This window comes from Phalacrocorax carbo, chromosome 11, assembly GCF_963921805.1.
Source record: "Phalacrocorax carbo chromosome 11, bPhaCar2.1, whole genome shotgun sequence".
Lineage (NCBI taxonomy): Eukaryota > Metazoa > Chordata > Aves > Suliformes > Phalacrocoracidae > Phalacrocorax > Phalacrocorax carbo.
The window spans coordinates 7,772,306-7,798,625 of NC_087523.1; the positions used below are offsets into that span (position 1 = coordinate 7,772,306).

At 48.7% G+C, this 26,320-nt stretch overlaps 1 protein-coding gene across 2 annotated transcripts in view; it reads right to left on the reverse strand.

The window, feature by feature from the left end:
- Window positions 1–692: 692 nt before the first annotated feature.
- The window catches only part of PCDH19 (protocadherin 19), a 59,803-nt gene continuing 34,175 nt past the window's right edge, over window positions 693–26,320 (reverse strand). For both annotated transcript variants that reach the window (XM_064462904.1, XM_064462903.1), the window contains exon 5: window positions 693–5,583. In XM_064462904.1, the coding sequence (XP_064318974.1) occupies window positions 4,994–5,583 (590 nt within the window). In that variant the 3' untranslated portion in view covers window positions 693–4,993. The remainder of the gene's footprint in view (window positions 5,584–26,320) is intronic.

A 26,320-nucleotide genomic window follows, 5' to 3' on the forward strand; every position in this document is an offset into this window, starting at 1 on the left:
CATCTTCCCGCCCCAGGGAAGGGGCTTCCCATGCTGCTGCTGTCATTCCAGTTCCACCTTGGTGTCCCCTCAGCTGAGCCACTGAACGGGCAGAGGCGATTAGGGGAGGGCATTTAGCCCCCGCTACCCGCAAAGCACTTGGATGCTCCATGCGTAAGAGTGGTTTATGAACAGACCATTAATTCAGAGATAGGGGATGCTCCTCACCATCTCCCCACAGCTTCCGAAGTGTCCTCCTGAAAACCTAGGGAAAATAAGTCTTTTCTTCTCTACTGTGCCTCAGTGGAGAAGCAGTGTGTGTTGGAGGTGGGTCTTACCTGCACTTACCCCTCCCAGGGCTGTGTTTCCCCCAAGGTGAGGGGGTGGTGGTGCAAAGAACCAGCACCCTGCCCGGTTTCACGGGGGCGAGGAGAGGGTCTCTGCCACAGCCAGAGCTGTGATATGGGGCTCAGAGCCTGCCTGGCCCAGGGGGTCACCCGTGGGGACAGTGATGACCCCTCCTCAGGGCCAGGAAAGCTCTGCCCGAGGTTTGCAGCCTCTCAGGTGCCAAAGACGACCAGCTGTGGGAGAAGCACAGCAGGGAGGTAAAAGGGCTGGGGTGGCACCCAGGAGACTACGCAGGCACCCAGCTGTGTGCTGGCTTCTGCAGGACCAGCACCTGGAGCCCATCAAAGCAATCCCACTTAGGCATATTTAACCAAACACTTACTTTCCATTTTATTCAATAATTGCTTTAATACTAAAATGCATTAGATGCTCAAAGCAGAGAAAAGAAAATCACATTTAGGTGGAAAACAAAGTTCTCATCAGATGAAAAAAACCCCAATGTGGCAGGTACACCATTTTGAAACAGAATTGTAATAATTTAATAAAGCTGCTTTATCACCTTCATAAAATAGACAGAACGGTGATTCTTTTTTTTTTTTTTCCTTTTTCCATTTTGTTGTTTACAATGATTCAATCACTGTGAAAATGTACATAACATACATATCAGCATATACAACAATTTATTCTTCATATACTCAGCAACGGAGACACCATGACGAGACGTACCGCGCGCAGTCCAGCGGCAGCCCTGCCTGCTGCCGGCGGGCGAGCAGCGACGGTGCCGCCGCCGGCTCTTCCCGTGTCGGGAAGGCGCCGGTGTTACAGTGCAAGACCCGCGGCTCATACCTGCCGCCCTGCAAGGCTGCAAGGAGGCACGTGCTGCTGAAATCCAGTTTGCGTTGGGTGTGTTTGAAGATCATATCCCAGCTTAGATCAGCTGAACATCAGCTGATGCCGATAGAGGATCCATCTCTGCAGTGCTTGCGGCGGGGTCGGCTGGGCTTCTCCCCAACGGGTACCACAACTCACAGGTTGGATCAGAGATTACCCATAGCTGTGAAAGCAGCTGTAGCAACAAGATCATCAATTTTCCCCAATGACAGACAAATGTTTTTCCATTCATAATTAGATTTTTTTCCCCCCAAGAATAATTTCAACTTATTCATCAGACAGTGTGTTCTTTACAAAAGCAACTTGTTTCCTATTTGGAAAAAAAAAAAAATAAGGAATCCACTTTTGCACAACGTGTGATCCACAGGCCACCTCCAGCTTCACAACAAACAGGGAACGGTAACAACCTCAGCAGGACAGTGCTCGGGGGGTATTTTTCCAGCCGTCAGTCACCCCCCCCGGCCCATCCCTGCAGCCTTGACGGTGGGAAAGGCCAGGGGCTCCCCAGGGAGCAGGGAAGGGTCCCTGGGCCAGCACAGGATGGGTTCATCCCCCCCAGTCCCCAGCCCTGGGGCTGCTCCAGGTGGGGTCCTCATCATGCTCAGGGGAGAATCGTAGGTGGTTGCTGCTTTCCTGGACAAATGGGATAAACGGGAGCAGAGCAAGTTTGCCTGAAAGAAACCAACAGAACCCAGCAATTTTTCCTAAACCAAATCTGAGGACAGATCTAAGTTATTAAAAAGCACAATAATTACACCTGGAACCCCGCCCCAAACCCCCTCCCCTCCCAGCCCTGCAGCTCTGAACGTTTTTGCATGGCCAGTTTTGATGCAACTAGGAAAAAAAAACAAGACAGACTGTGATTTGCCCAGGAGCCCTGAACTCATCTCAAGTGACACAGAGGGACAGTGACAGGAGTAGCAAAATATTCAGGAGGGGGACGAGGCAGCGGAGCCAAGGCCGCTCTCCGGCTCTCCCCTCGGCCCCACGCAGCGAGGATGTGCCAGGGAAGGGCCCCTCGCTCAGCATCCCTGGCTGCAGCCCGGGTCAGCCCAGAAAACTGGTGTTTAAACGATTTTCTTGGAGGCATAAGGGTTTACTGACCTCTTTAATGCCCCCTTTTAATACAGAATTATTTCACATTCCTTCTCAGCTGCGCTTTTATTCAGAGTGGCAAGGAACGTTTCCTCTGGGTAAATTAGAGAATTTTTTTTTTTCTTTCTTCCTTTTCAGTTAGCATCTATTTTTCATCCAAAACACTGCGCTGGTGGTGGCAGCTCCGCAGGCAGAGGGCAACGCTCAGCAGAAATTAACGGATGGTGCTTTTTGGGCAGCTGGGGATGATGATGGGGCGCGTGGGGACGAGGGGGGCCCGCGCTCCCCATCCCTGCGATGGGCAATGGGGGGAGCCCGTCCCACCCTGCCAGAGGTGGCGGGCAGACAATGGGGCAACATGGGGCCGTTGCCCTGCAAAGCCAAGAGGATCGGACAGGTGGGGCATCGCAGGCTCTGTCGCTCAGCAAACACCTATGAGAAGCTTCCCCCCAGAAAACCACCCAGAGCTAACAAAAACAGGTAACATCAGAATAAACCCAGCCTAACAGTTACACAAAATCCAGTTACTCCAATAGCCCCAAGCCAGCCCCTTTGCATGTGTTATAATATACACACATTTGGGGAAAAATCCCAGAAATAAATGACAGCGGTAACAGTGCGCAGGCAGGAAACACGGAAGAAACAGAAATAGCATATCCCTGAAAAATGGGCTCAAACTCCAGAACAGAGGGGAAAAGCCCCAGTCGGCTTTCTGGAGGGATGAAGGACATCACGTTAACGCGTGGGATGGGAGCTGAATGAGGTAGTCTTCAACACCAGCGAGGGAAGCATCACAAATTTCATTAGACGACCAGTTTTTGTCGGTTCTTTCCCAATTCCTGGCCCTAGCAAGCGGCAGGGGGAACAGACTGACTGAGGACCTGTCTCGGACCAGCTAAGACTTCAGGCGGGATCAATTTGCCCTGAAGAAACAAATGGCTGGAGCTTAATTTTATTTTGAGGATAATAATGACTGGCGCTTGTTTTCTTGTTGACGTTTTTAATTTAAATATATCAAAGTAACAAATATTTTACCATGATATGTAGGCCTAGAAAGACTATTTCTCTAGAAACCACTAATTTCAACTTGCTGGTACAGCAAACATTGGCAAGAGCTATATATTTTCTCTTCCATTATCAATTTTAAATGCTAGGACACGTTATTTAGGGTAGGAAAATCTGTCCGGTGAAGGGTTAATAATAATAATAATAATAATACACTAACTGAAACCCTCCTACCTTATTCATACCTCACTGAGGAATTATCACTGCAAGAGAGCAGAGAGCTGTGAAACCCCTTCCCTCTCTCCCTTCTACAAAATGGCTATTAAAGTAGCTCAATTTTAAAATCAATTTTATATGAGTAAATTTGTACCCACACAAAAAAGTCCTTAATTATGAGGAAAAATAATGAATTGCTTTAATTTTTTCTCCATTACGAAGGCACATTAATTGAATTAGTAGCGTTGTTACATATCACCTGTCTGCCCCTAAATTAACATCACTATTGCTCATTCCGTACTTATTTATGATGCAGGGATAGAAAGAAATCAGAACAGTCTAACATCCATGCCATGGTGACACACAAACACACACACACTTGGCATAATCACGATTGGGAAATGCTGATGTGGAAGTGTGTGTCTAATTGAGAAGGTAATTTAGATCTCTTAAATAATTCCATCACTTCGACTTGGAAATGATTGGAGATGGGGGATATCTAAACCTGGGAACTGGAAAAAAACAACATCCCAACCAACTTCTGGAAAAACTTCCCATGCATTGCCTTGAAATTACGCAAAAGAAATGGATCAGGGGAAAAGTTCAGCACAGTGTGTCTGACAATTGCAATCCAGGCAGAATTTTCCCCAAAATGTCTTCCCATAATGTCCTGTCGCTGCCCTGCAAGAGCCGGGGGAGGCTGCAGGCGATGGTGGGGGCTGGAAGAAGCGCTTGCTCCACTGGGTCTGAAAACCCCTGCAGGATCCCCAAGGTTTAAGTAAGATGATTGTGATTTTTTTGTTTTGTTTTTCAAGCTTGAAAGCCTTTTGCCATCACCAGACATACAGTAATTTGCAATATCAAATACAATAATAGTACAGATAAGCATGTGACAGCAAAAGGATTCATAAATGCAGGGGTGTCCACAGCAAAATAGCAACATCTTAAAATACAAACAGCCTTGTGTTTGGTGAATATTAAAACTCACCGGACTGTCATTTTGAACAGTCGCACACAAGAAATGGCCGCTATTTTGTCTAGACTACAAAACCTCCGGGGTGATGACTAAAGACGTCCGAATAAGGAATTTGCCTTTCAAATATTCCCAGGAATGGAAATTTATCTTCATTTGGAGATATAAAAATATATAAACTCCGAGGAGGGGATACCGAGCGCTCCTGAGGACCGGGGGATCTCGCCTCTGCCCCCTGCCACCCACCGCCTCCCGGCAAAAGCAAAACACCAGCTACTTTGCTCCGGCTGCACACCCCTGCTGCCTGTTGAGACAAGTGGGATTGTCACATTAACGATAGCTTCATTTATAAACAATACATTTAGGGAAAGCTTTTAAATACAGCAATCTGTGAACCATTGGTAAGCGATAAAAACAATCTGCGCTGGGAATCGTGCGGTCCCTCCTCCTCCTCCTCCTCCTCCTCCTGCTCTCGCCAGGTGCCGCTCAGAGGACGATGTCTTTTAGTCTCCGGGCACTGGGCGAGTCCTTTTCCCGGCGTTCCTGCAGGAGCGGGTTGCCCTCCTGCCCGCCGCTCTCGCTGTCCGCCCCCCGGGGCTCTGCCTCCGTCGGCCGGGAAGGGCCACTGTTCCCAAAGGGCTCCCGTTCCCGGTTGCCGGCGCAGTGCCCGACACCGTACGGTGCCGCCGGCTTGCCAGACAAAGGGCTCTTCAGGTGGAGGGGCGAGGTGACGGGGCTGACGGCCTCGCAGCCGTTGCCCGCCTCACGGACGGCGCCGCTCACCTTGGGGCTGCAGGCGGCCGGGTCCACCGTTCTTTTGCCTTTGGGGTTGGCGAGCCGCTCGTCGGCGAGGGGCTCGCCACCCTCCTTGCCGAAGGTGGCGAAGGTCCTTTTTGTGCTGCAGTCTGCGTAAGGCTCCGCGTCCACCGCCGTCGCCTCGATGGAGAGGGCGATGACGTTCCTCCCATGCTCGGGGGACTTGGCGCGGCTGGGGACGGCGCCGCGGGGCATCCAGCACCTGTCCGAGTGCCCCAGGATGCGGCACTCCTCCCTGCAATGAAATCCTTCGCTCTGATCTGCGTGGAGAAAACACAAGGGCTGGTGAAGGGGGGGAGACCCGCCGGGGTGGCCCGCCACCCCCCAGCCTGCCTGGGATGGGGCAGCCCCCGCCAAGCCAGGAGCTGCCCATTGCTCCTGCCCAAGCAGCAGTTATCCTACCCCAAACGGCAATATTTTTTAAGGCAAGACTCGGAAGAGGGTTGTTTTTTTTTTTACTGTTATTTTTTCTGCCTCTCTAAAGACCGGAGTTCAATTTCCAACAGGTTGTGTGTCATCTGCCACAACCAGACCTGCAACCTGGGGAAAGGAGTTACGGCTGCAGATCCATCGCAGCGGGTCTGTCCCACGGGGCGAGCTGCCCCGAGTCAGCGCTTTCTGGGTTTGGTAACAAGCGCTAAAAGTCATCATGTTTTAAGCTTGGTTTGACGTGACTTTTAAGCTTGACTTTCGCAGAGGGGGAAAGGGAGTGGAGGGAGGAAGGGGTTTCCTTTGCTGTTTTGGTGTATATTTGTGTTTTAACTTTTTGCTTAATCCCCACTGACCTCCCACACAACAGAGGCTTTATAAATCTCCAAGACTGCCCACTCCACTGAAGATTAAATGTGCCATTGCCAGCACTGGAGCTTTATTCATACAAGAGCAATAAAGATCCCTTCTCTCAACTTAGGGCTGTTCCAACACCACTTTACCGGGCTGAAATATGGCGTGGTGGTTTAATCATTTCCAAGGACCTTCCATGCCCAGGTCTGAGCGCTCCCAGGCGGGTGCAAACCCTCGTGCCCAGTGCCTGCATGCATCCCTGCGCTGCTGGCTGACCCCAAGGGACCGCACAGCCTCACGCCCCCATCGCAGACTGGCAAACTGAGGCCCAGGAAAGCGGCCGGGCTCAGCCAAGTGCAAAGCTGGAAAGCAAATGCAGGTGTCTCAGCTTCCCCAGCTTTTGCTGAGCATCTGTCCATGGCTCCCGCTGAACACCACAGGCTCCCGGCTGCTTTTCAGTCTCGGCTGACGACTTTTCCTTCATTTGATAAGAACTTGCAATTGCAGCTAGCCCTCATAAAGCACAGCCTTTCCCTACGCAAAGATGGAGCTCCTTCCTATCGTAACCTATGTATACACAAAGCAGCATTAAAGCACTAATGCCATTACCCATAAAAGACCGCGCTCAGTCAGTGCCGGTTTGATGGATCGAAGCCTGCAAAGGTGCAGACTCAGCCTGGGTTTGCTTCCCGTCCGTCTGCAAACCGTTCATTTTGATGCTTTGTACATCTGTGTGCATAACCTCCGCTCCTCAGGCACATTGGTATTTCCACCACATTCGAGCACTAGGGCGGCTGATAAAAATTCTCAGCACATAACACAATGCACCAAAATATGAGCAGCTTAACACTTACAGAGAATAAATGAGTAAAAGGCAGACCTCAAAAAAAAAAAAAAAAAAAGAAGGATTTTTTTTAAAGGAGAAGAAGCCAATTAATTGAAAAAATCTATGGGTAAAACATAAGCTTTTTCTCTACATCAGAGCCGCTGCCCAGTGGTGCAGAGCGTGGCACCGGGTGGCTGTGTAGGAGGTCTGGGTTTCGGCAGCTGCCTTTACAGCAGTTTGAGAGAAGGATGCTCTGAGCCTTACATGCAGAACAACCTGCACCGAGATCTAAAACCCCATGCTCTTATACTTTGATTCTGTCACTTTCAGATACTTGAGCAAAATAGAAAAAAAAAAAAAAATTGCCCAGAAAATGTTGCTGTCTGCCTATTTATCCACAGCTTAACTTCAAAAGGGTGCTACAGGCATACAAAGTTGTGTAGTCTGGCTGTGATAGCAGAGGACTTGGTGATGGCTGGAGGGGCTACAGAAATATCTTGGGTTCTCATCGCCGATGAGACACTGATTTATTGTGCTGTGTGACCTTGGGCGCGTTGCTGGAGCGCACATCACTTCAGTCTCTCCGCAGACACGAAGGGCCGGATCTGGGCACACGCTGGGCTGGCTGGTCCAGCGTGGGAAGGCACTGCTGCTTCTCACCTTCACAGCCCAGCATTATGGCTCAGCCCCACCTCCACTGGACCACACGGCCAAGGCAAACCTGACTCTGGATGGAGCACAGGCACGTTTGTCTTGCCTTGACCCATTTATTTCAAGCTGGCACATTTTACAGTTAAAAGCAGATCGAGGACTTCACCAATTACTGTACTGCAAGTGGGTATGCCTCAAACCCTAGAGAGGGACCCATGTTTTAAGAGTGGTTTTACTAAAGACCGCTGGCACGGTGCCTATCTACTGGGGAGATGATCCACTTTGGACACCAAGATGCCTGTCTGCAAGTCACACCAGCGGCAGCCAAAATGGAGGCAGAAGAAGAGATGAAAAGCATTACGTTAAATTAAACCGTTTCAATCTTTTATTTTATGAAGGGAATGTAACAAGTACAAAAGATGCCAGGCTGACAGGCAGGATGTCACCAGCCATCCACAGACCTGAAGTCAACAGGTAGCTCCACAGCGCATTCTGCCTCCCTGCTCCTGTCCTCACACAGGTCTCAGCTTCAGTCTTGCAGAGACCACATCCTGCAGCCAGAAACCACCCCGCTTCTTGGGGACAACACATGTTCAGGCAGCCCTGACCTGGCAGCAGACCCAGGAACCAGCGCAGAGCCCTGAGCAGCAGCCGCTTCTCCATGGCAGAATGAGGATCTTCACTGTCTTAACCCTGGAACTGACATAAAATACTATTTTTACGCCACAAGCGCGCCCTGTTGATACACACGAATCTATCTCCTCTGCTATCCCAGGTTCAAGGGCAAGCTCGGAGGGCTTTGGGGTACTCCAGCAGGCTGATCCCAGGGCTGACAACTCGCATCCCCCTCCTGTGCAGGAGCAGCTGCTGCCCCAAAGCAGAGGCGGGTGCGGAGCGGCCGGACACCACCCCCGGCACTGCCCTTTGCAGTAGGTCTGACTCACCCAGGCCTAACGGCACCCAGGACAGTCATTCACATTCACAGGCTCTTTATTGTACTGTTCTGTCTTTAACAATCAGAAATAGGACAACAGGAAGTTCTTTTACAGCCCCAGACCTGCCCTAGTCAATACGACTGTTACTGTCTGCACTAAAAGATGTTCTTAATGCAGGGAGCAATGCCCAGGCAATAACCCCCGCACCACGCGCCACACGACGAGCGGCAGGCAGCCAAAACAGGCAGCCTCCCGCCTCGGTGCCGATGGCAGCGGGGTGAGCAAGCCGCCTTCAGACCAGCCTGCCGGGAGCAAAGGGACGAGGAAACAACGGCGGGGCAGCGCCGGCTGACACGGCCCGGGGAAGGGGAACACCACGGCCGGGGGCTGTGCAATGTGCAAGCCGCTCTGAGCTGGGCTGGGCTTTCTAACAAGCCAAGCGCATCGCGCACACGCTGCAGGGAGAGTCCTATTGCAAATCGGGCTGTAGGGACGTCTGTCATACGCAGGCTATCCAGAGAGGTGCTGAACAGCCCGCAGGGGCAGGTGCCATGCACGGGTGATGGCTGTCTACTCTGGCACGCAATGTGCACAAGTCCCACAGCAGCAACGTCCATTTTTCAGTCAGTCTGCCTTCACCCAGCACAAACCCAGAATCTCGTTTCAGAGTACCTTAGGGCAGGGTTGCCTTTAAAATTATTCCCACACCCCCGTGCAGAACATCCTGGCAGAAGCCTCACCATGAAGTGGTGAGCAGTTATCTTGAAGTCAGGCTTGGCACAAAAAATCTGTCATTGCTAAATGTAAGCTCTCACTCTTAGCAAACATAAAATAAAATAAACCCAACAGCCACACCTGGAATAAAAATGCTCCTCAACAAGTACAGCAAAACCCATGCTGAGCTCCAGATTTCAAACCTTGTCTACTTGCACCTCGGGTTCTGAGCCAGACAGCGGGCTGCCGAGAACCAGCGGCTGCGGGAAGACACCCACAGCTCATCGGTGGGCAGACGCACAGCCATCATCGCTGGCGGGGAGCGGGAGCTGGGGACAGCGGCACAGCGACCCAACAGGCAGGGAGGTGACACAGAACACCAGGACTGCCCTAATTCCCGCAGCTGGGCCCAGCACAGCACCTACCCAAGGGGTCCGAGCACCCTGCTGCCCGTACCCTCAGCACTTCCCAATGCCACCATGAAAGCTCTTAGCAAGAAGAGCGGGGAGATGGGATGGACGACCAGGAGCCAGGAGCCAAGAGGAGCCCAGGAGGAGCTGGCAGAGGACGTGGGGTGGGTTCTGTAGCAACAAAGCCTCCAGCTGCCCCCCGCACGGGGCCTTCTCTCATGAAAAGCAAGGCCTAACGAACAGCCAGGGTGCACAAGTGCTTTCAGTCTCCTATGCAAAGCCCATGTACCTGCAGCAGGGCAACACGAAGCCAGTGTGCAAGGCGCCCATTCAGCTCTCAGAGCAATTGAATTATCTCCAGTGGAATCGCAGCGCTGGCCAAAGAGACGAAGTTAAATTGTAGCAAGGTGCAAGTGCCTGGGAATGTAATATTCCTGATAAATGGCCAGATGGCATGTGCTGTTATACAATCTAAGGTGCAATTTGGGCGATGACAATGTCCCTGGAGTTTCCATTTTCAAACAGCCGCTCAGTTCAATCCAATCCATGTCAGAGCAGCTTTGCTGAGGTGAGTAAGTAGAGCTCATTTGTGCTATTACATGGGGAGCACGGAAAAGGAGCGGAGTCGTCACTTGAAAATAAAAAAAATAAGACAAAAAAGGGTGACTGGAAGAATCGCAGGTTGGGATGTGCACGGGGCAGGGGGTGCATGGGTGAGCACCGCACTGAGCGGCCCCAGCCCCCGGCCCCCGGCCCCGTGCCGGTGCGGGCACGCGTGCCCGTACCTGGGCCGGTGCCACAGGTACCCTCGTGCACGAGCCTGGTTTTATCTCCACATTTCGGTGTTTCTTCAGCAACCGTATGATTATACTGTAATCACGATGACGCTGCTCCTGGGTACAGCAAACAGCACGATCATTAAAAAATTCATTTCAAAATCTTCCTGGAAGCTAATAAATTTTACAGCAGTTTCAATCCTTTCTCATTGCAACAAAGAAAAGCTTAGTTCCAGACAAATTAAAAGTAAATTGATTGCCTTAGGGGAATCTATTCAAATATCACTTTTCCATGTTAGAAATCTCTTCCTGAAACAAGAAGAGGAGAGCCAGGGAGAGCCAGCACGGGAAAGATGTGGGAAAGCAAATCATTAAATCTTGGTTCATGAAACTAAGGGGGGTGTGTGTGTGTGTGGAAATCAAACTTAAAATAAAATGCAAATGTCTCACTGGGGTGCGGGCCTAACATTTGTGATGGAATTTATGAATAATAAATATGAATAAATAGTAAACATGAAGGGATCAAACACTGCTGTTGCTGTTTACTCATGGTTAGCCATCTTTCATGGACAATGCACAACTGCATTATTTAACACTCCTCTTCCAGCTACTTTGGGGTTTCTTTTCAACTCCCGCACCTTAATTTTCTTAGGAATGTACACCACAAGGTGGGTGGCACGTCCCCGAGCCGCTGTGCGGCACCCGCCACCGCCTGCATGCTGGCGGAGCCCACCTCCCCTCCACCCCACCAGAAGCGGCTGTTCCCGGCTCGGGAGCAGCGATCCACCGCATTACACTCCAGATAAAATAATAAGCTCGAGGAAAATACAAACAGTCCCCAGCCATGGTTCATCATCTGCTTATAAATTAAGACTCTGCACCTCTCCCTTATCTCCCGTAATAGCATAATATGAGGAAACATGAGGTGGGGAATAGTGTATTATATTTTTGACCTATGGGCTTTTACAGAGCCTTCTTTGCCTTTCCTAATAAGAAATCTCCAGTCTATGCAGAAGTGTAATCCTGGTGTGGCTTCCCTTGCACAACGCTCAGAGGATACTAATAACCAGGGACAGTGACAAATGCTCTTTACCACAACGAGGAGACTTTCTTTTCCTCTATTTTGCCATTGTTTGGGATTTATGCAAGCTAAAAAATGCTCTATTTTTAATCCTGGATTGTCTGTCCTGACACAGGAGGTCAACAGTGCTTGGACGAAGCAAATGCCTGCGAGGAATCATTTTAACGAAACAAGGGATGTGAATTAATTTATCAGGCAACTGCTGATAAGGACCCATGGCTGAACGTGGCTCGTGGGCAGTGCTTCTGTAATGGTCAACAGCGAGATGCGGCGGGGCTTGCTCCTGGCTGCTGCAGATACACACAGCTCCCAGGGAACACCAAGGCGCCGCGCTGATTTACACCAGCCAGGGGCTGGCCCATTCACTCCTTTCCCTGCTCTATATTACCATTAATACCAGCCTTTCTCCAGCAGAACAGTCCCTGTATCACGAACGACGACTGGCACACCGCCACATGCAGGGTGCCTGGCTCACTACACACCGGAGGGCTGAGGGTAGATTTGATGCAGAAGATTTTCTCCAGGAAAACACCCTTCCCAGGCAGGCCGAAGCCTTTGAGATGAGAAGGCAGCTGTGGGAAGGAGGGCGATCACCCGAAGTAAGAGGAGCTGTTGTTCGGGCACGCCATGCACTAGAGCGGAGCCAGACCCAGAAGGTATTATGGGCTGGAATGCAATTTAATGCTGGCTACCCCCCTTTATCCGGGACCGCGGGCCAATCCCCACCTCATTCACAAGGCAAAATTAATTCCCTTTCAGAGGGCCAGCGGAACACACCATTTAAACTCCAATTAATCCTTTTCTTAAGTGGTCTGTAGAGCTCGTGCTGGCCCCTGAGCGGCGCGGAGTTCACCTCTGAAATCACCACTACTCATGCCTCGATACAGTGCTCATTAGCATCCTAACTGATGTGAGGATGCAGGATCTGGTCCTCGGAGAGGAGAGCACTCCGGGATCCGATAGACCTTTTCCATCTCGAAGCATTACGGCTCTGTAATTCATCGGCATAGCTCCCATTAATGCTAATGGAAGCTACTGTGCTGCCTGCACGAGTGCAGAATACAACCCTTTGACTTCATTACTGGAATTCAATTTCATTAACACTGGATACAGAGGGATTGTCCTAAATACACTCTTTCTTATATTTTTTTCATGTTAATGTAACCATTTGAGTATATTATACCCTGCAGAGATGGAAACATTTCTAGTCTGTTTAAACACATTTCCCACAATTGGGAGCAAAACTTTGTCTCCGTTTATGCCTTTGACACCAGCTGCCTTCCATTTAATGGGACTTTAGTCGCTAAAACAAATTAATCCAAAGGTTACTTTTCTCTGCTATTGTCAAATTCAAACCAGACAAATTCACATATCCTGTCAGGTAACGCGGGACCAGCCGGGCAACCACATTCCAACAGCAGCAGTAAATCAAATTATCGCCCTGTCCCATTCAAAATTAGGCGTTGCTCAGAAAACCGGTACTTGACGATTCTGATAAAAATCCAACAAAACAGAAATTACAGTTGGGGGAGATAAGAAGCAATTCCCAGCTGCTCGTACTGGGCCAGCTCCTGGCCCAGCGCCTGTTGGAGCAGCATCCCTGCCCTCGCTGCAGCCATACCGATGTACACCCCTTGGGGGGCTCAAGGAGAACATTTTACCACAACCAGCACCTCCCTTGGCCAGGACAAAGCAGAACAACCCATCCTCATCCTCTGCCCACCGGGACGTGGAGCGCCAGGGTGGCGGCAGAGGCAGGGATGCAGGCGAGAACCCCACCTGCCCCCTCCTCCTGCGCACCCGCCCAATGCAGCTCTCCCACCCCTGCGAGTTTTCTGGTGCTTCCACACAACAAGTGAGAAATAAAGGAGCCGAGGTTATAAATGCTGATACATAATTTACTCCCATTATCAAGATTAAACACATCTTTGCATGCTTAGCATAAAACAACTGCCTTTCCCCAGATTTCTCAAGGACATGCATAAACTTCATTATTATCTAAATAATCAAAAGAGTATTTCAATAGAATATTTAACTGTCTGCCTACTAGAAACTCACAGCCTTAATCTAACACTGATCCTCCGTTGTCCTTCATGTAAATATTGTTGGGACGTCAGCCAAAGCCTAGGGAAGTAAGCTTCGTCTTGGTGGATGGGAATCTCTCGTGTCAGATACAGTCAGCCTGACTAATGAGACCTACAGCTTGCCAAAACCTACAGCCTCACTGTCTGTTCCAGCCATTGAACGCGCTCAGAAACCCAGTGGCACCAGCCCAGCAGTCTACAGATCCCAATCAACTATCAATAGCTTAAGTGTAAGTGATTGTGTATGAAGTACGAGCCAAATGTGTTTCCTTTTTCAGTTTTAGGACCTCCAGTATTGTTATTGCACCAGTAATGCTTGCACGGAATTAATCATAGATGTACCCACAAGGCAAAACATTATGAGAAGCTCTTTGTACTTCTGAAAAGTGTGCAGCTCTGAAGAGTGGAGGGAGCTGGAAGGCTTCCCAGCACGATGGGGCGTTCCCCACCATCGAGAAATAGCTAGGGAATTTTTTTCTTCCTTTTTTTTTTTTTTTTTTTAACCAAAAGCAGTGGTTGCTGGCCATCCTTCATCATGACATTGACCTCTCGCTCCTCCACCCTGGAACCCAGCATTATCCCCTCCTTGGTGTTCTACTTGAACTCTTTGGGGGTTTTTTTGATGAACACAGGGCCTTTCAATGCTGGTGGATCCCCTTGTATGAAACACAGGGATGTCCCACGATGCGATGCTGGCCTAGGGTGGCAGGTGCATCAGAAAATCCCACAGGGAACTGCGACAGGGACAGGGCTGCAAAAGCCGCTCTACATTGTCCAGCACCCAACAGCGCCCACGGTCTGATCCGGCACCATGACTCACTGCGACACAAGGACACTCCTGTTCCTCTCTTCCCAGCCACAGGTCTGCACCAAGGGTTCGAATGAGGCTCCAGCTCCGTGCCAATGAGGGATAATAGCGATGCCAGGCAAACACCAGCTGTGGGTTAGACTGGCCCCATGGCCACCAGAAGAGATAATGGCATTGCCGAAGCTTGGGAATCTGGCCCATTTAATTCAACCAAAACTTTGTTCTGGCAATTAAGTTTACCTTCATTAACTAAGAGAGTGATCACAGTGTATAAATATACAGATAAAGTTATTATAAGGTCAAGAGTCAAATCTAAAAACTCATTATAATCCTAGGGAAGCTACATTACCTGTAAGTCATGGACAAGCAATGCAGGTGGGGACCTATCCCATCTTATCCCATCCCATCCGGTCCCATCCCATCAGCCCTGCAGTTGTGGGGACAAGATGGAAAGCGAGCCCTCAAATTTGTCTGGGGCTGTAAACTGAAGAGCCACAGGGAGACGGCTGAGGAATGGGAATGGAAAATAACTGTATTTTCACGACCTGTGGAAGTACTGCAAGGAAAGCCGTTGGCTCCACGCCTCCAGCCAGGCTGATGACAACCCGTGGGCGCCCAGGCACTGATGCTGAGTCTGATGGGGGGGGTCTGCACGCCGCACTGGGGTCCTGCCACACATTCCCTCACTGTGGCTCCAATGCAGGGGGCAGGAGGCTCCTGCTCCCCGATGTGGGCTGCTCCAGCGCTGCTCAAGCACAGTGGACTTCTGGCCCAGCCCCTGCCTGCACAGCCTCCAATGATTTCTGACTTCTCCGAGGCGTGTTTCTGCAGCACTGCCCCAAGGTCAGGCCGAATTGTGTTGGCTCCTGGCCCCAGTTCACAGGGCTGTCAGCTAAATTGCACCACAGCATCGTTACTCCCGGTGATGGTGTGACAGACAGACAGAGCCCAGCTGGATTTTCAAAACCTAAGCACTTTGCAACACTGACAGGCAAGAAAAAAAAAACACCAACCCGCAACCCTCTTAGTCTGAGCAGGTTTTATCTGGAAATACCCAAAGCCAGTAAGTATAAGACCCCACAAAGTCATTCATCCTGAACCACTTTTCTGACCAAACCTTTTAACTGTCACCTGGAAATAAAAAGCAATAGGTACCAGCCCCAGCCGGTGTTACCTGATTAGTCTAGTCCCCACCGCATCCTTAACACAGCCTTTCTTCAAAGGGATAAAGCAATGATTGATGTAATTTGGTGCTTTCAGACAGAGTTAGCATGAGGAGAAGAGTCAAGTTCATTACTCTGGAGTTCACCACAAGGCTGCCGCAGCCAAGAAGACGTGGCCGGCGCTGGCGCTAAGCTGCTGGCCAGGCACCCGCTTCTGCGGCAGGAGCACAAGATGCACCATAAGCAGGTAGGTTTAACTCAAATGTATCCCTCTGCGGTGGGAATCAGCCTGATTCCCCCCCTGAGCACAAGAAGGGGGATGCAACGGGAAGGCAGGCAGTGTGGTCCTGCAGTAATTCTGCTGGAGCCTCTCTACAGGGACCCACCCTTGCTGTCTGCAGCACACAGATGTAATGCCGCCTCTTTGCCACTGCATGCTCGCCTCATTTCTAAAACACTTACACATGCAGCATGTATTAGAATTAAAAAACCATTAAACCTCGGAAAGGAAAAACTTTGACAGGATGCGTAATATACTAAGTATAATTAATTAAATTGGATGAGGCACTGGGGGATGAGAGAAGAGTGGATGGAGACTGTTCTTGGAAAAGGGATGGTAATGCACTAATGTTCAGTGTGTGCCATTAAGAAAGAAACAGCCTTGGAAGAGGCGAGGATGAGCGACGGGAGCTTCGAGAGACGGCACCAGCCAGTTGGGCACCTCGGATGCATAGCAAAGAAGGTGATAGCATGAAATGCGGCCAATTAGAGCTCTAAAAGAATTATAACAAAGATGGAAAAGGCATCCTAGAGATGGAAGAACAAAAATGGCGTGAAGGTTGCTAAACAGCAATACCCTACCAGTGACGGCCTCCTCCAGAGAGCATCTCCTGACACTGTGCAAGGGCTCGGGGCAATGGACCACCTTCACCACCCAGCACCAGGCTCTCAGGGCCTGCAGGCATCAGGGCAGGCAAAAGGAGACTCATCCTGGAAAGCACCTGGCCCTCCATAGGGTTATTCTTCAGTAATTTGTACCACCAGGCACAGTTCCCTAGTGTGGGTAGCACCCTGCTGCATCCATCCCCCCCAGCGGGCGCCAGCAGCAACTGAGGTGGGGTGGGGAGCAGCAACCAAAGCCGGGGCTGTGGAGGGAGCATCAAAGGCAGCCCCAGTCGACACAGCAGGCACAACATGATGAGACAGCCACAGTCTGTTCAGCAGGACAAAGTTTTAACGGGCTTAACAACAGCATCAGCACTGATCATTAGGCAATTACAACTGCTGAAAGTTGACAAAGCACCAGGACCAAATGAATTATCTCCCAAATCCTGCAGGCAGGAGCATGGAAAAGAGAAAAGTCAGCGTCAACAGCCTCTGATAGCTCACCAGGTGCAGAAGCAGTAACTAAAAACTAAAGGGCTGCTTGCTTACTTGATATTTGGAGAGATAAAAGGGGAAGTCCAGGAAATGAGGTCTTCAAAAACACTCTCATCATTTAGGGAACTGTGGGAGGGAAGGTCCTGGAAACACTGATGCAGCCAGGATTGCTCAGCCCCTGGGGACATCTGATTCAGTGAAGAAGGGACTGTGTATGTTCGGGAAGGGAAGGCAGATTTTGGCTGGGGGTGTTCACTCCTGAATCATCCCCAGTGGGGTTACTTGCTCAATTCTGCACATTCCTGCACAGCAGCCGGCACTGGCCAAGGGGATGGTTGTGAGCTCTTCTCCTCGCGGACATGCCAAAACCCATCCCTCCAGGGATCTGCAGAGCTTAATCCATGTGGGACCATGGTGACTCCCTGCTCTGCTCACTTGCAAACCACGGGAAGCTCAGCTTTGTCACGCTGTGTTTCTCAAGTTCAGCCCTTCACTTTGAGTGACTAGGCACGCTTTTAGGGAAAACATGCAAATGTGATTTAAAGACTCTAAGTGGTACAGAATATATCACATCCCTTGGGAACCTGTTCCAGGGGGTAATTATTCTAATTCCTAAAATCATGCGTCTCATTTGCAGCTAGAATTTTCCAAGGCAAACCTTCATCCTCCAGCAGCAGCTGTGCCTTGCTCGCTGAATGAGAGATGCTTAGCAGTAGATACCTTCTCACTGAGTTCACTTCTGAGCACGGGCTGAGATCACCGATGTCTAAAGCAAAGTCCAGAGCACGTCCCCTGAGGATGCCATCTCTCTTGGGTCCTATTTCAAGCCCAATGGTCTCAGCTGAAAGAGTCCTGCTGGATTCAACAGGCTTTGAGTCAGGTCCTAAATCTCCAGACAGATGTTTGGAGAACGAAAGCCAATGCCTTCAGCTATACCCAGAAGCCCCTGATGCAGAACAGTCTCCAGAAAGCAAGGGGGTATTTTTGTGCTGACAAAACATCTCCTCTCCACCTGACATGCCAGAGCTCTTTGGTCGCTGCAAGGCATGTCTGCCCAGTGAAGGGCTTGCACGGATTTTATAGTGAATTAATAGGACATCTCTACCCCATAACAATGGAAGAAGACTGACAAAGCAGAGGGCAGGTGATGAGGGAATTGCAGGTGGAATTGTAAATTTTAATTACTTGTCTTCATTAATATGAGGTTCCTGGATCCTACAGTGATGACTAATGGGTTGAAATACTTGCATGAGTGAGTATACTTCTACAAAAGGACAGGTGACTAAAGGGTGGAACAGATGCCTAATTTTTCTTTGGATTTTACAAGGGTGTTTCCACCACAAGATGAAGTGCCTTCCCAGAGCCCAGCAGTGTACCAGAGAGGAGCAACCCTAGATGCAAGTTAAACATTTTTATGAGGCCCAAAAGTGCCCAGAAAAAGCATGGCTGAAGGCGGAAATAAGTGACGAACAAGGTAAAACACGGGTTGTACTTGAGCTGTTCGTGTCTCCCTGGCACTGGAATGAGTTGGATACAAGCATCACAGCTACCCGTTCTCCTGACAGCACTGAAAGGAGACAAAAGTTTGGAACAAGCCAAACACATTCAATTTGCCTGAATAATTTAGGCTGCTGAGTTATCATGTGCTTCATGGACTGTCATCGAGAAAAGCTGTATTGCAGAGGAAAGGCCTGTAAATCAATGCATCTGAGGGACCAAAACTAATCAGGGAGCGGGTGCAAAAGCACCACCTGTCAGAACAGATGCAGGACATGGAAGTCAACCGGCGAGCGCCGCGAGGCAGACGGCAGCCCTGCGCTCCCTGGCTCCTCAGGAGCCTGCTGTAGGACACGCAGCGAGGGCGGGCAGAGCGGAGGAGCATCGAGAAGACACGGCTGCCGTTGAAACATGCTGGCGAGCAGCAATGTCAGCGGCACAAATAACTCAGCTGGTGAACGTAGAATGAAAACCAAGTGAAAGTGCAGTATATACATAGTGCCCACCCAGGGACCCACCTGAGTGTGCCAGACCCCCCCAACAGGTATTTATACCCTCCACTAACACACCTACCACTCCCAAAAACAGTTCTGGCTCTCTGACCTTTCCTGAATTACTACTACACACCGTTTTGACTTCAGGTTTCTAGCCAAATTCCTCTTCCTGAATGGCAGCTGCCCCTTTATAACTTCTCACTGAGCTGTATCAAATCCAGAGGCACCATTAGCTGAATTGAGAAAGCCGTTCCTTTCGGAGGGCAAATCCAGAGGCTCCTCGCCTGGATCAGGAGCGGCTTGCCTATTAAACCAGCTGCCTGGAGAATGTGCCTGAGTAGACGAGGCAGCAGCGTCTGCTGTACCCACACCAGCTACTCTCCTGCCTCTTCTCTTTAATGAAGCTGACACTTCCAAAGCAGTCAGAGGAAATCAAGTGCCCAACTTATTTTGGTTTGCAAGAGATATGGACACCCACCTTCCTCGGGCTTCTCACAAAAAATTCCAGCCAATGCTCTTCGCTCTTTCATCTTTCTGATAAAACAGTGCAGGAACATGACAAAACCTGCTCTTCCCAGCATGCACCCAGCAGAGCAAAGTCTTCTCCCTAGAGAGGGACAGAAGCTCCGCACCTTTAACCCCCGCCAGCTGCGGGTGCTCAGCACCCGGCAGGACGCGGCACCCCCCTGCCTTGCAGCCAGCCCCCGCGCCTTGCCGTGACCATCCCCTCACCTCCGCCCAGTGCCAGGGAGGCTTTGTGGTGTCCAGCTCTCAAGTGCTTCTGTGAGACGCAAGGTAGCATCTGTAGTGAAATCTCACCGAATGATCCAGGATAGTTTTCTCCAGCTGGGACTGACTGAATATAGCCTGGGCACCGGATGATGTGGGAAATCAGTCGTAGCTGAGCACAAATTGCATGCATAGAGGTAATTACTGCAGCACAAGGTTGGTAGCACCACTACCCACATGACAGTATATCTCAGCAATTTTCATTTCCTATTGCTTCAATTCAGAGGGGTTTTTTTTCACCTTTTTTGTGTGTGTGTGGTTCAATTTTCTCCTTTTCCTACAGGGACTAATATTAGCCCAGGATTTCTTCAGGATAAAGCTCTGCTTTCACTACAGCTAGTCATTCCATGTACCCAGATGTCCTCCTATTTTACTATACCCAGACCTCGCACCAACCCACCTCAACCTGATCCCACTTTCCTGCCCCAAGTGCGACTGTCACTGCCCGAAGGTGAAACAACACAGTGCTGACCGCCGGTCACCCGCTGTCACCCGCAGCCGGCTGTGGGTATCGGTAATGAAACACAACGTGTGAGTAGCTAATGAAGCTGGTTACAAAGCAAGTCATTCTCCACACTTGAAAGGGTGAAAATACGATAAGGAAAATGCAACAAAAAAGGGTTTGTGCTGAAAAATAAAAACACTAAGAGAGCTAATGCTGAGAGTGGGGAAGCTGATCATTACTATTACAGATACTCAGCAAAACCAGGGCCATATTATGCTCACTGTGATTATACACATTGTGGCTAAAATATATTTACAATATACTTGCTATAAAGAACTTATTTTCCAAACAGACACAGGGGTTAAAAGCAGGATGGAAAGGGAAATCACTGAGCAAAGGCAACACAAGCCAGAGCCCAGCACAGCCCCGCGCTCCTGCTTCCCAGCCCTGCCTGCTCCACCGCATACCTGCGTGTCTACCACAAGGAAAGGCTGCCAAACTTCTTATTAATTCTGTGACCCACTTAAAAATATCTACTCTCTTACATTCATGTATGCCGTATGAGAAATAAAATATAGTGCTCGCAAGTTTTGAGTGGCAGCACTTCCCTTAAGATGGATAAAAGCTGCAAGTTCTCTTTGCTTTTGGTGCCAATTATTACAGAGTTTTGACTTATATATTATTATGTAGATCATTTAGTAAAACAACCTACATACAAACCCAGTGGTATGTCTCCCTTCAGCAGTTATCTGCTGGAGCAGGAGCAGCTTAGACACTCACCCATATACACCACATTTCAGAGGCTGGCGGGCTCCTTCCCCTGCACCCAGGGGTGATGCAGTCCCCTGCCCTACAGCTCTCTGCAGCATGCAAGCATAATTAAGAGAGGTTCAAATGGTTTATCTTTATTGCACTTACAAAGTTATATGCACCACTTTTGGGGAGAAAAAAAACCAGGCACCCAACTTGTACCACCCCCTCTGGAGATGCCGGTTCAGCGCCATACCCGAATCACCCCTCGAGCTGCCGGGTGCATGTTTTGATATAGCAGGAGGGATTTAACCTGATGGCAACAGCCCATGCCCAGAAGGCTGCTCTGAAGCTTGCCATGCCTTGCACCCCATGCCCATGGAGCCAAGGGTCAGCACGCTGTTTGCGGTGATTATTCCTTTAATAAAGGGCCCTGTATTTTCCAGTGGCTGCAAAATTGATGCAGGTTGCCATGGCAAGCACACACTTTCCCATTTAGTAGAATAATAGACAGCTTTGTATAATTCACTGATTTCAGATGATTTCTCACCCCAAGAGCAAGTCGCTCAAGTTACATAAGTCACCTGTTGTTTAGTCAATCTGGCAATTTTAATTAGAATAAATTTTTATGATTCCTCTTTGCAACACTTAGAGCTGCTCTGCCACCGGAATGCCAAGATGTCTGTAAATTATACGGGCTCCAATCACATCTTTTTTTTTTTTCCGTTTTAATTACAGTAACATTGCAGCATTAATCATGTAAGCCTCTGTTAAACAAGTAACAGCCATTCTCCATCATAATTAAAAAGAAAGGCCAAGCAAACAGGAGCTTTGGAGTTTACCATATTTCCTCTGAAAATTGTATTTTAACTTAAGAGTTTCACAAACAGTAGTTTTATTTGGCTCTAATTAGTGTTGTGAAGGAAACACCGAAAGGTTAATAAGAGACGGTTAGTTTGTAATGCAAGTTTCCCAGTGCCAGCCCCAGCAGTTCAGTCTGTTTTCAGAGTCATTAACGATGTAGATTGATTACAGGAGGAGATCGGGAAGTGCTGGCTTGCTGCGTTAGCAGAAGGTTAGGTTTTATTCATATACCTTCCCTACTGTTAAATATGATGGCCATTACCTTGACCATTTTGCTAGTCGTAACTGCTGTGAGACAGAAAGTGTTAACGGTTTCCTTAGAGGTTACTGGCAAAAGAAAAAAAAAAGCCCACATAAGCCCCTTTTTGGCTTGTTTATAAGGGAAAAGGAAGCTGCAAGCTCGACTGAACTGTTTATTTATCTTAGAAATATTTGAAAAACCAAGTATTGTGTGGTGTTTTGGAAAAGAATGCTTTGGGAGAGCCAGGGTTAGCACCGCCCCGTCCTTCGGCTGAACCCTGACAAAGATCTTCTCTGCAAACCTTCTGCTTGGGCTGGAGTTTAGAAGCAGCTAACAAAACCAAGCACAAATAGAAGCTGAAACTATCTAATCAGAAATATCACTTCTTCATACCTCCTATAAATTGCTCTCCAGTCACCCAGCAAAAATATGGGTAAGCAATAACTAAATTTGACAAAATCTCATTAAAAAGTACAATAAAACACTAGAAACCCTCCAACTTTCTGGGTTGATCATTCATCCATTACAAACCTACACAACGGGGCACGGATCCAAGTTTTAATTTTCCTCTCAAAGTTGCCAAAATGTTCACATCTGGTGAGTGTTTTCTGTGCTTAGACAGAAAGGACTTGAGGATCTAAAGGTTATAACTCCCATGACCCTGGACTGAGTAACTTCAGCGATGGAGACACTGCAAGAATTATCTTTGATAAAAGAAACCTGAAAACTGAAGAAACAGTGCCAGGAATGTGGGATATATGATAATGCTTCTTATGCACACAAAGGAGGTTACACATCTGTTTGTTATTTAGCTCTGCTGTTGCAGAACGGGATTGGTGTTCACTTATTGCTATGGGTATGGCTTCCGCGTCGGCCCTGCTCCACCATCAGTTTCTAGCGAGGACTGGAACTGTACAAGCTGTACTCAATGCTACAGGGCTACGAACCTAAGGGAGAAGCAAGGCGAGGGACCTGTCCGTGCCAGCCAGCGTCCGTGTGTAGATCAAACCTCCTCGAGCGACGGCTGCCCGGCTCCGCCGCGATGCAACGTGGCGGTGAAGGAAGGTGAGCCCGTGGGCCGGGCAGCCTGACCCAGTGCCCATCGCTGGAGCTAAGCACCGCGTGCCCGGCAATGGTAAGGGTCAACCTGAAGAGAGGTTTGTCAGCCTGAGCGCTTGACAGCTTTGTTTCCAGTTACATTCACTGGTCTAATAAAAGATTTTACACCCCCCGGTGAGCCCAGCTGGGCAATGTTAGAAGGAGCAGGCGCTTGGGGAGGCTGGGGAGAGCGCACACAAAAGCATCAGTAACCACCATGCCAGCCATCCATAAGCTGACTTAGATGCTCAATAAGTAATCATTTAAAAGTGTAGGAATCATAAGACAATCAACTCCTCTTCCCAAAGCCCAGCTTATCCACTCGTCATAAAAATCCTTTTCTGGTGTTTCAAAGTACTGTGAGAGGCTGACTGCTCCCTCCAGGCTGGCCACTGCAGGAGCACCACTGAGCTCACGGAGGCTGCTTTACTGAGAGATCCATCCAATAATGCAGAAATCAGAAGAGCTGCAATAATTGACATTGCCCTGTAAAGAAAGCTTACAGCGTTTATCCATCTTAAGGGATGTGCTGTCACTCACATATCAATGTTATACTTTATGTCTTGTGCTGCATATATGAATACAGGAAAGGATATATTTTTATTAATTTGTAGAAACTTCCAGAGAAATGCAGCTGCATTTCCAGCCTCCAAAGCCCTAAAATATGTCATTTACATCTTCATGTACATACAGCTCTACAGAAAGGCTTTTCTGCAGAGTAAAAGGGAGTCGCAGGTAGAATGACTGCCAGAAATCAGCTTAAAAAATCAACAGTTTCTAATACCTGTGTTTGCCTCCAGTTAATACCATTAGTCATGTTCTCAGTTCACAACTGAAATGCGCCCAGATACTAAGGCGATGAGCATAAGAACCAATTGGAATATTCTAGATAAAACCTGACCCCCTAAATGACAATGAATCTGAATAAGTTGGGATGCGACCAGTAAGAGAAGTTTCAGTGAATATCATGTGCCTGGCTGCCTTTACATCCAAGCCTATATCTATACTACGCGACAGTATAAAGAAGACTTCATGTAAGCATTTAAATATAATCCATTTCTATTCAAAGAACCCTTCGTCTTGCTGGAGGTTATGAGACTCAGACACAATTAAATCACCTATGTGAGCAAAGTTACTCAAATGTGGAAATGTATGCAGGATCAGGTCTTTCCAGATGACATTTCATGCCAACCTTTACTGCTGATCTGGCACCAGAAAAATGGAAGGGATGCTTTTAGAAGCAATTCTCTGTAGAGACACATTACTGACACTGCTTAAAAACCCTCTCACTTTGGTTTTAAAGCATTTTGACTCTTTTATAGCTGTGGTGACTGTTTCTAACACTGGCTTTTTTATGATTAGTGTATGTTTATTATTTTCATTTTTTCTTTTGGATTCTATTTTTACCTTAAACTGCAAATCACTGCTTCATTGGGCCAATGATTTTTCTTCTACAACTGATGGTAAAAACACTGGTCAGCACTGGGAATTATGCTAAGTTTTAAATCTGTTGCTTCTAACATTAAAAACACATATTTGAAATAGTTCCTTTCTGATTTCTATGCTGGCAAGAGCTCCTACGACTTACAGAGTACAAGTATGGCTCTGGCTCGAGGCAAGGTGAAAAAGGTAATAGAAAACATTTAAGCAGATCTACCTGCCTGTACACATCCACACAAAGAAAACAAGCCAAACCTGCACAAAAGCTGTTTGGAAGAGGGCAAAGGGATTAAAAAGAAAAAGTCCCAGTATAAGCAAAACCAAGGGAGGAATATCTACCTGAATCACAGAACAGAATATCTAGCCTCAAAGATGCTAATTCATGTCCTAAGGGATCTAATCAACCTCTTTGTTGAAGTAAAGATAAAACTTTTTGACAGCAAATGCTTTCTGATAAAATGGAATTTTCAATTACCCTGCGAAACATCTGGTCTGCGCTGCCATTTCCCAGGAAAAGCACCACCACGCTCTGCAGTGTTGGAAAACATTTCACACTGAGATTTCCCCACATTGCTGGGAGGAACAGGTGTCAGGAACTTCAAACCCAGCAGCAAAGCTTCCACGGCCACCAGCATCACCCACTGTTGTCCACGGAGGCGATGCCGGCAGTGGGTCCTCTGCCCGGTACCACCATGCACTTCACCTCCTTGCTGGAAATCACCATTTCCTCCAGTGCTGGACTTTCAGTCAAGGTCACACCAGGATGTAGAGAAAATCTGCCCCATATTGTGTTGAAATAGGCCAAGATATGAAGGGGGACCCCAGGATTTACCCTCATCCTCCAACAGACTTCTCCAGCCAACCCAAAACGTCACTGAGGTCCAACAGCCACTTGAAAACCTCCCTTTCTCAAACAAATCCATTTGGAAGTTCAGCTGAGGACGCTGTTAGGAAAGGAGTGCATATAAACTTCTAGCAGAGCTTAACACCTCCACAAATAAACAAACAATTAAAGAGCAGCAAGGCAATCGCGAAAGGTGGAGCGGTGCTGGTGCCTGCCTTCCTCAGCAACCCATTTGGTATCAATTAGCAGGGGAAGGAAAACAATTCTGGGTGATAATGAACTCTAAATTAGGTACATATTAAAGCAATTAAAGCAATTTTTTCAACTGATTAATTTATAATCAATAATTAAGATCCTGATGTAAAGAGGGACAGGGCAGAAGTCCTACTCCCAAAATAAACGATGTGGCTGAGCTCCAGGTGGTATTTTTGATGACCTGCCTAATAAAGCTCCACACCCTCCACACTAGTTTGCCATTTTTCTGGAAATGTAGGTCATTTCCAAAGGAAGAGCAAGGGGTCTGGCCAACAGGGCTGACAGCTGGTGTCAATCCCATCCCAGAGGAGCAGTGAAGGGGTAAAGGGCCTCGAGGCCACCTGAGCATCTGCAGCAGGTCCCTGAGGCTCCCACGGTCATGTACTCACCACCGGTGCTAGGTTCACGTAGTGGTTTAAGAACCCTAAAGAAGCTTGGACCCATCCATGCCTACCTCTTTCTGCAGGAAATCCAGCATATCAGTAGGTGAAGTCTGGCCAGACAGGTCCTTGGACCACAGAGGGATCGTCCTCTGCCACTGAACTGCAAGGATTTCTGCCAGCCAGCACCTCGCCTTAGCAGATCCAGGATTTCCCACCAAGCAGATAAAGACTCCCAAATTATCTGATGAAGTCTGAGAGCTGGCCACTCACGAAGGACTCGTGGTGT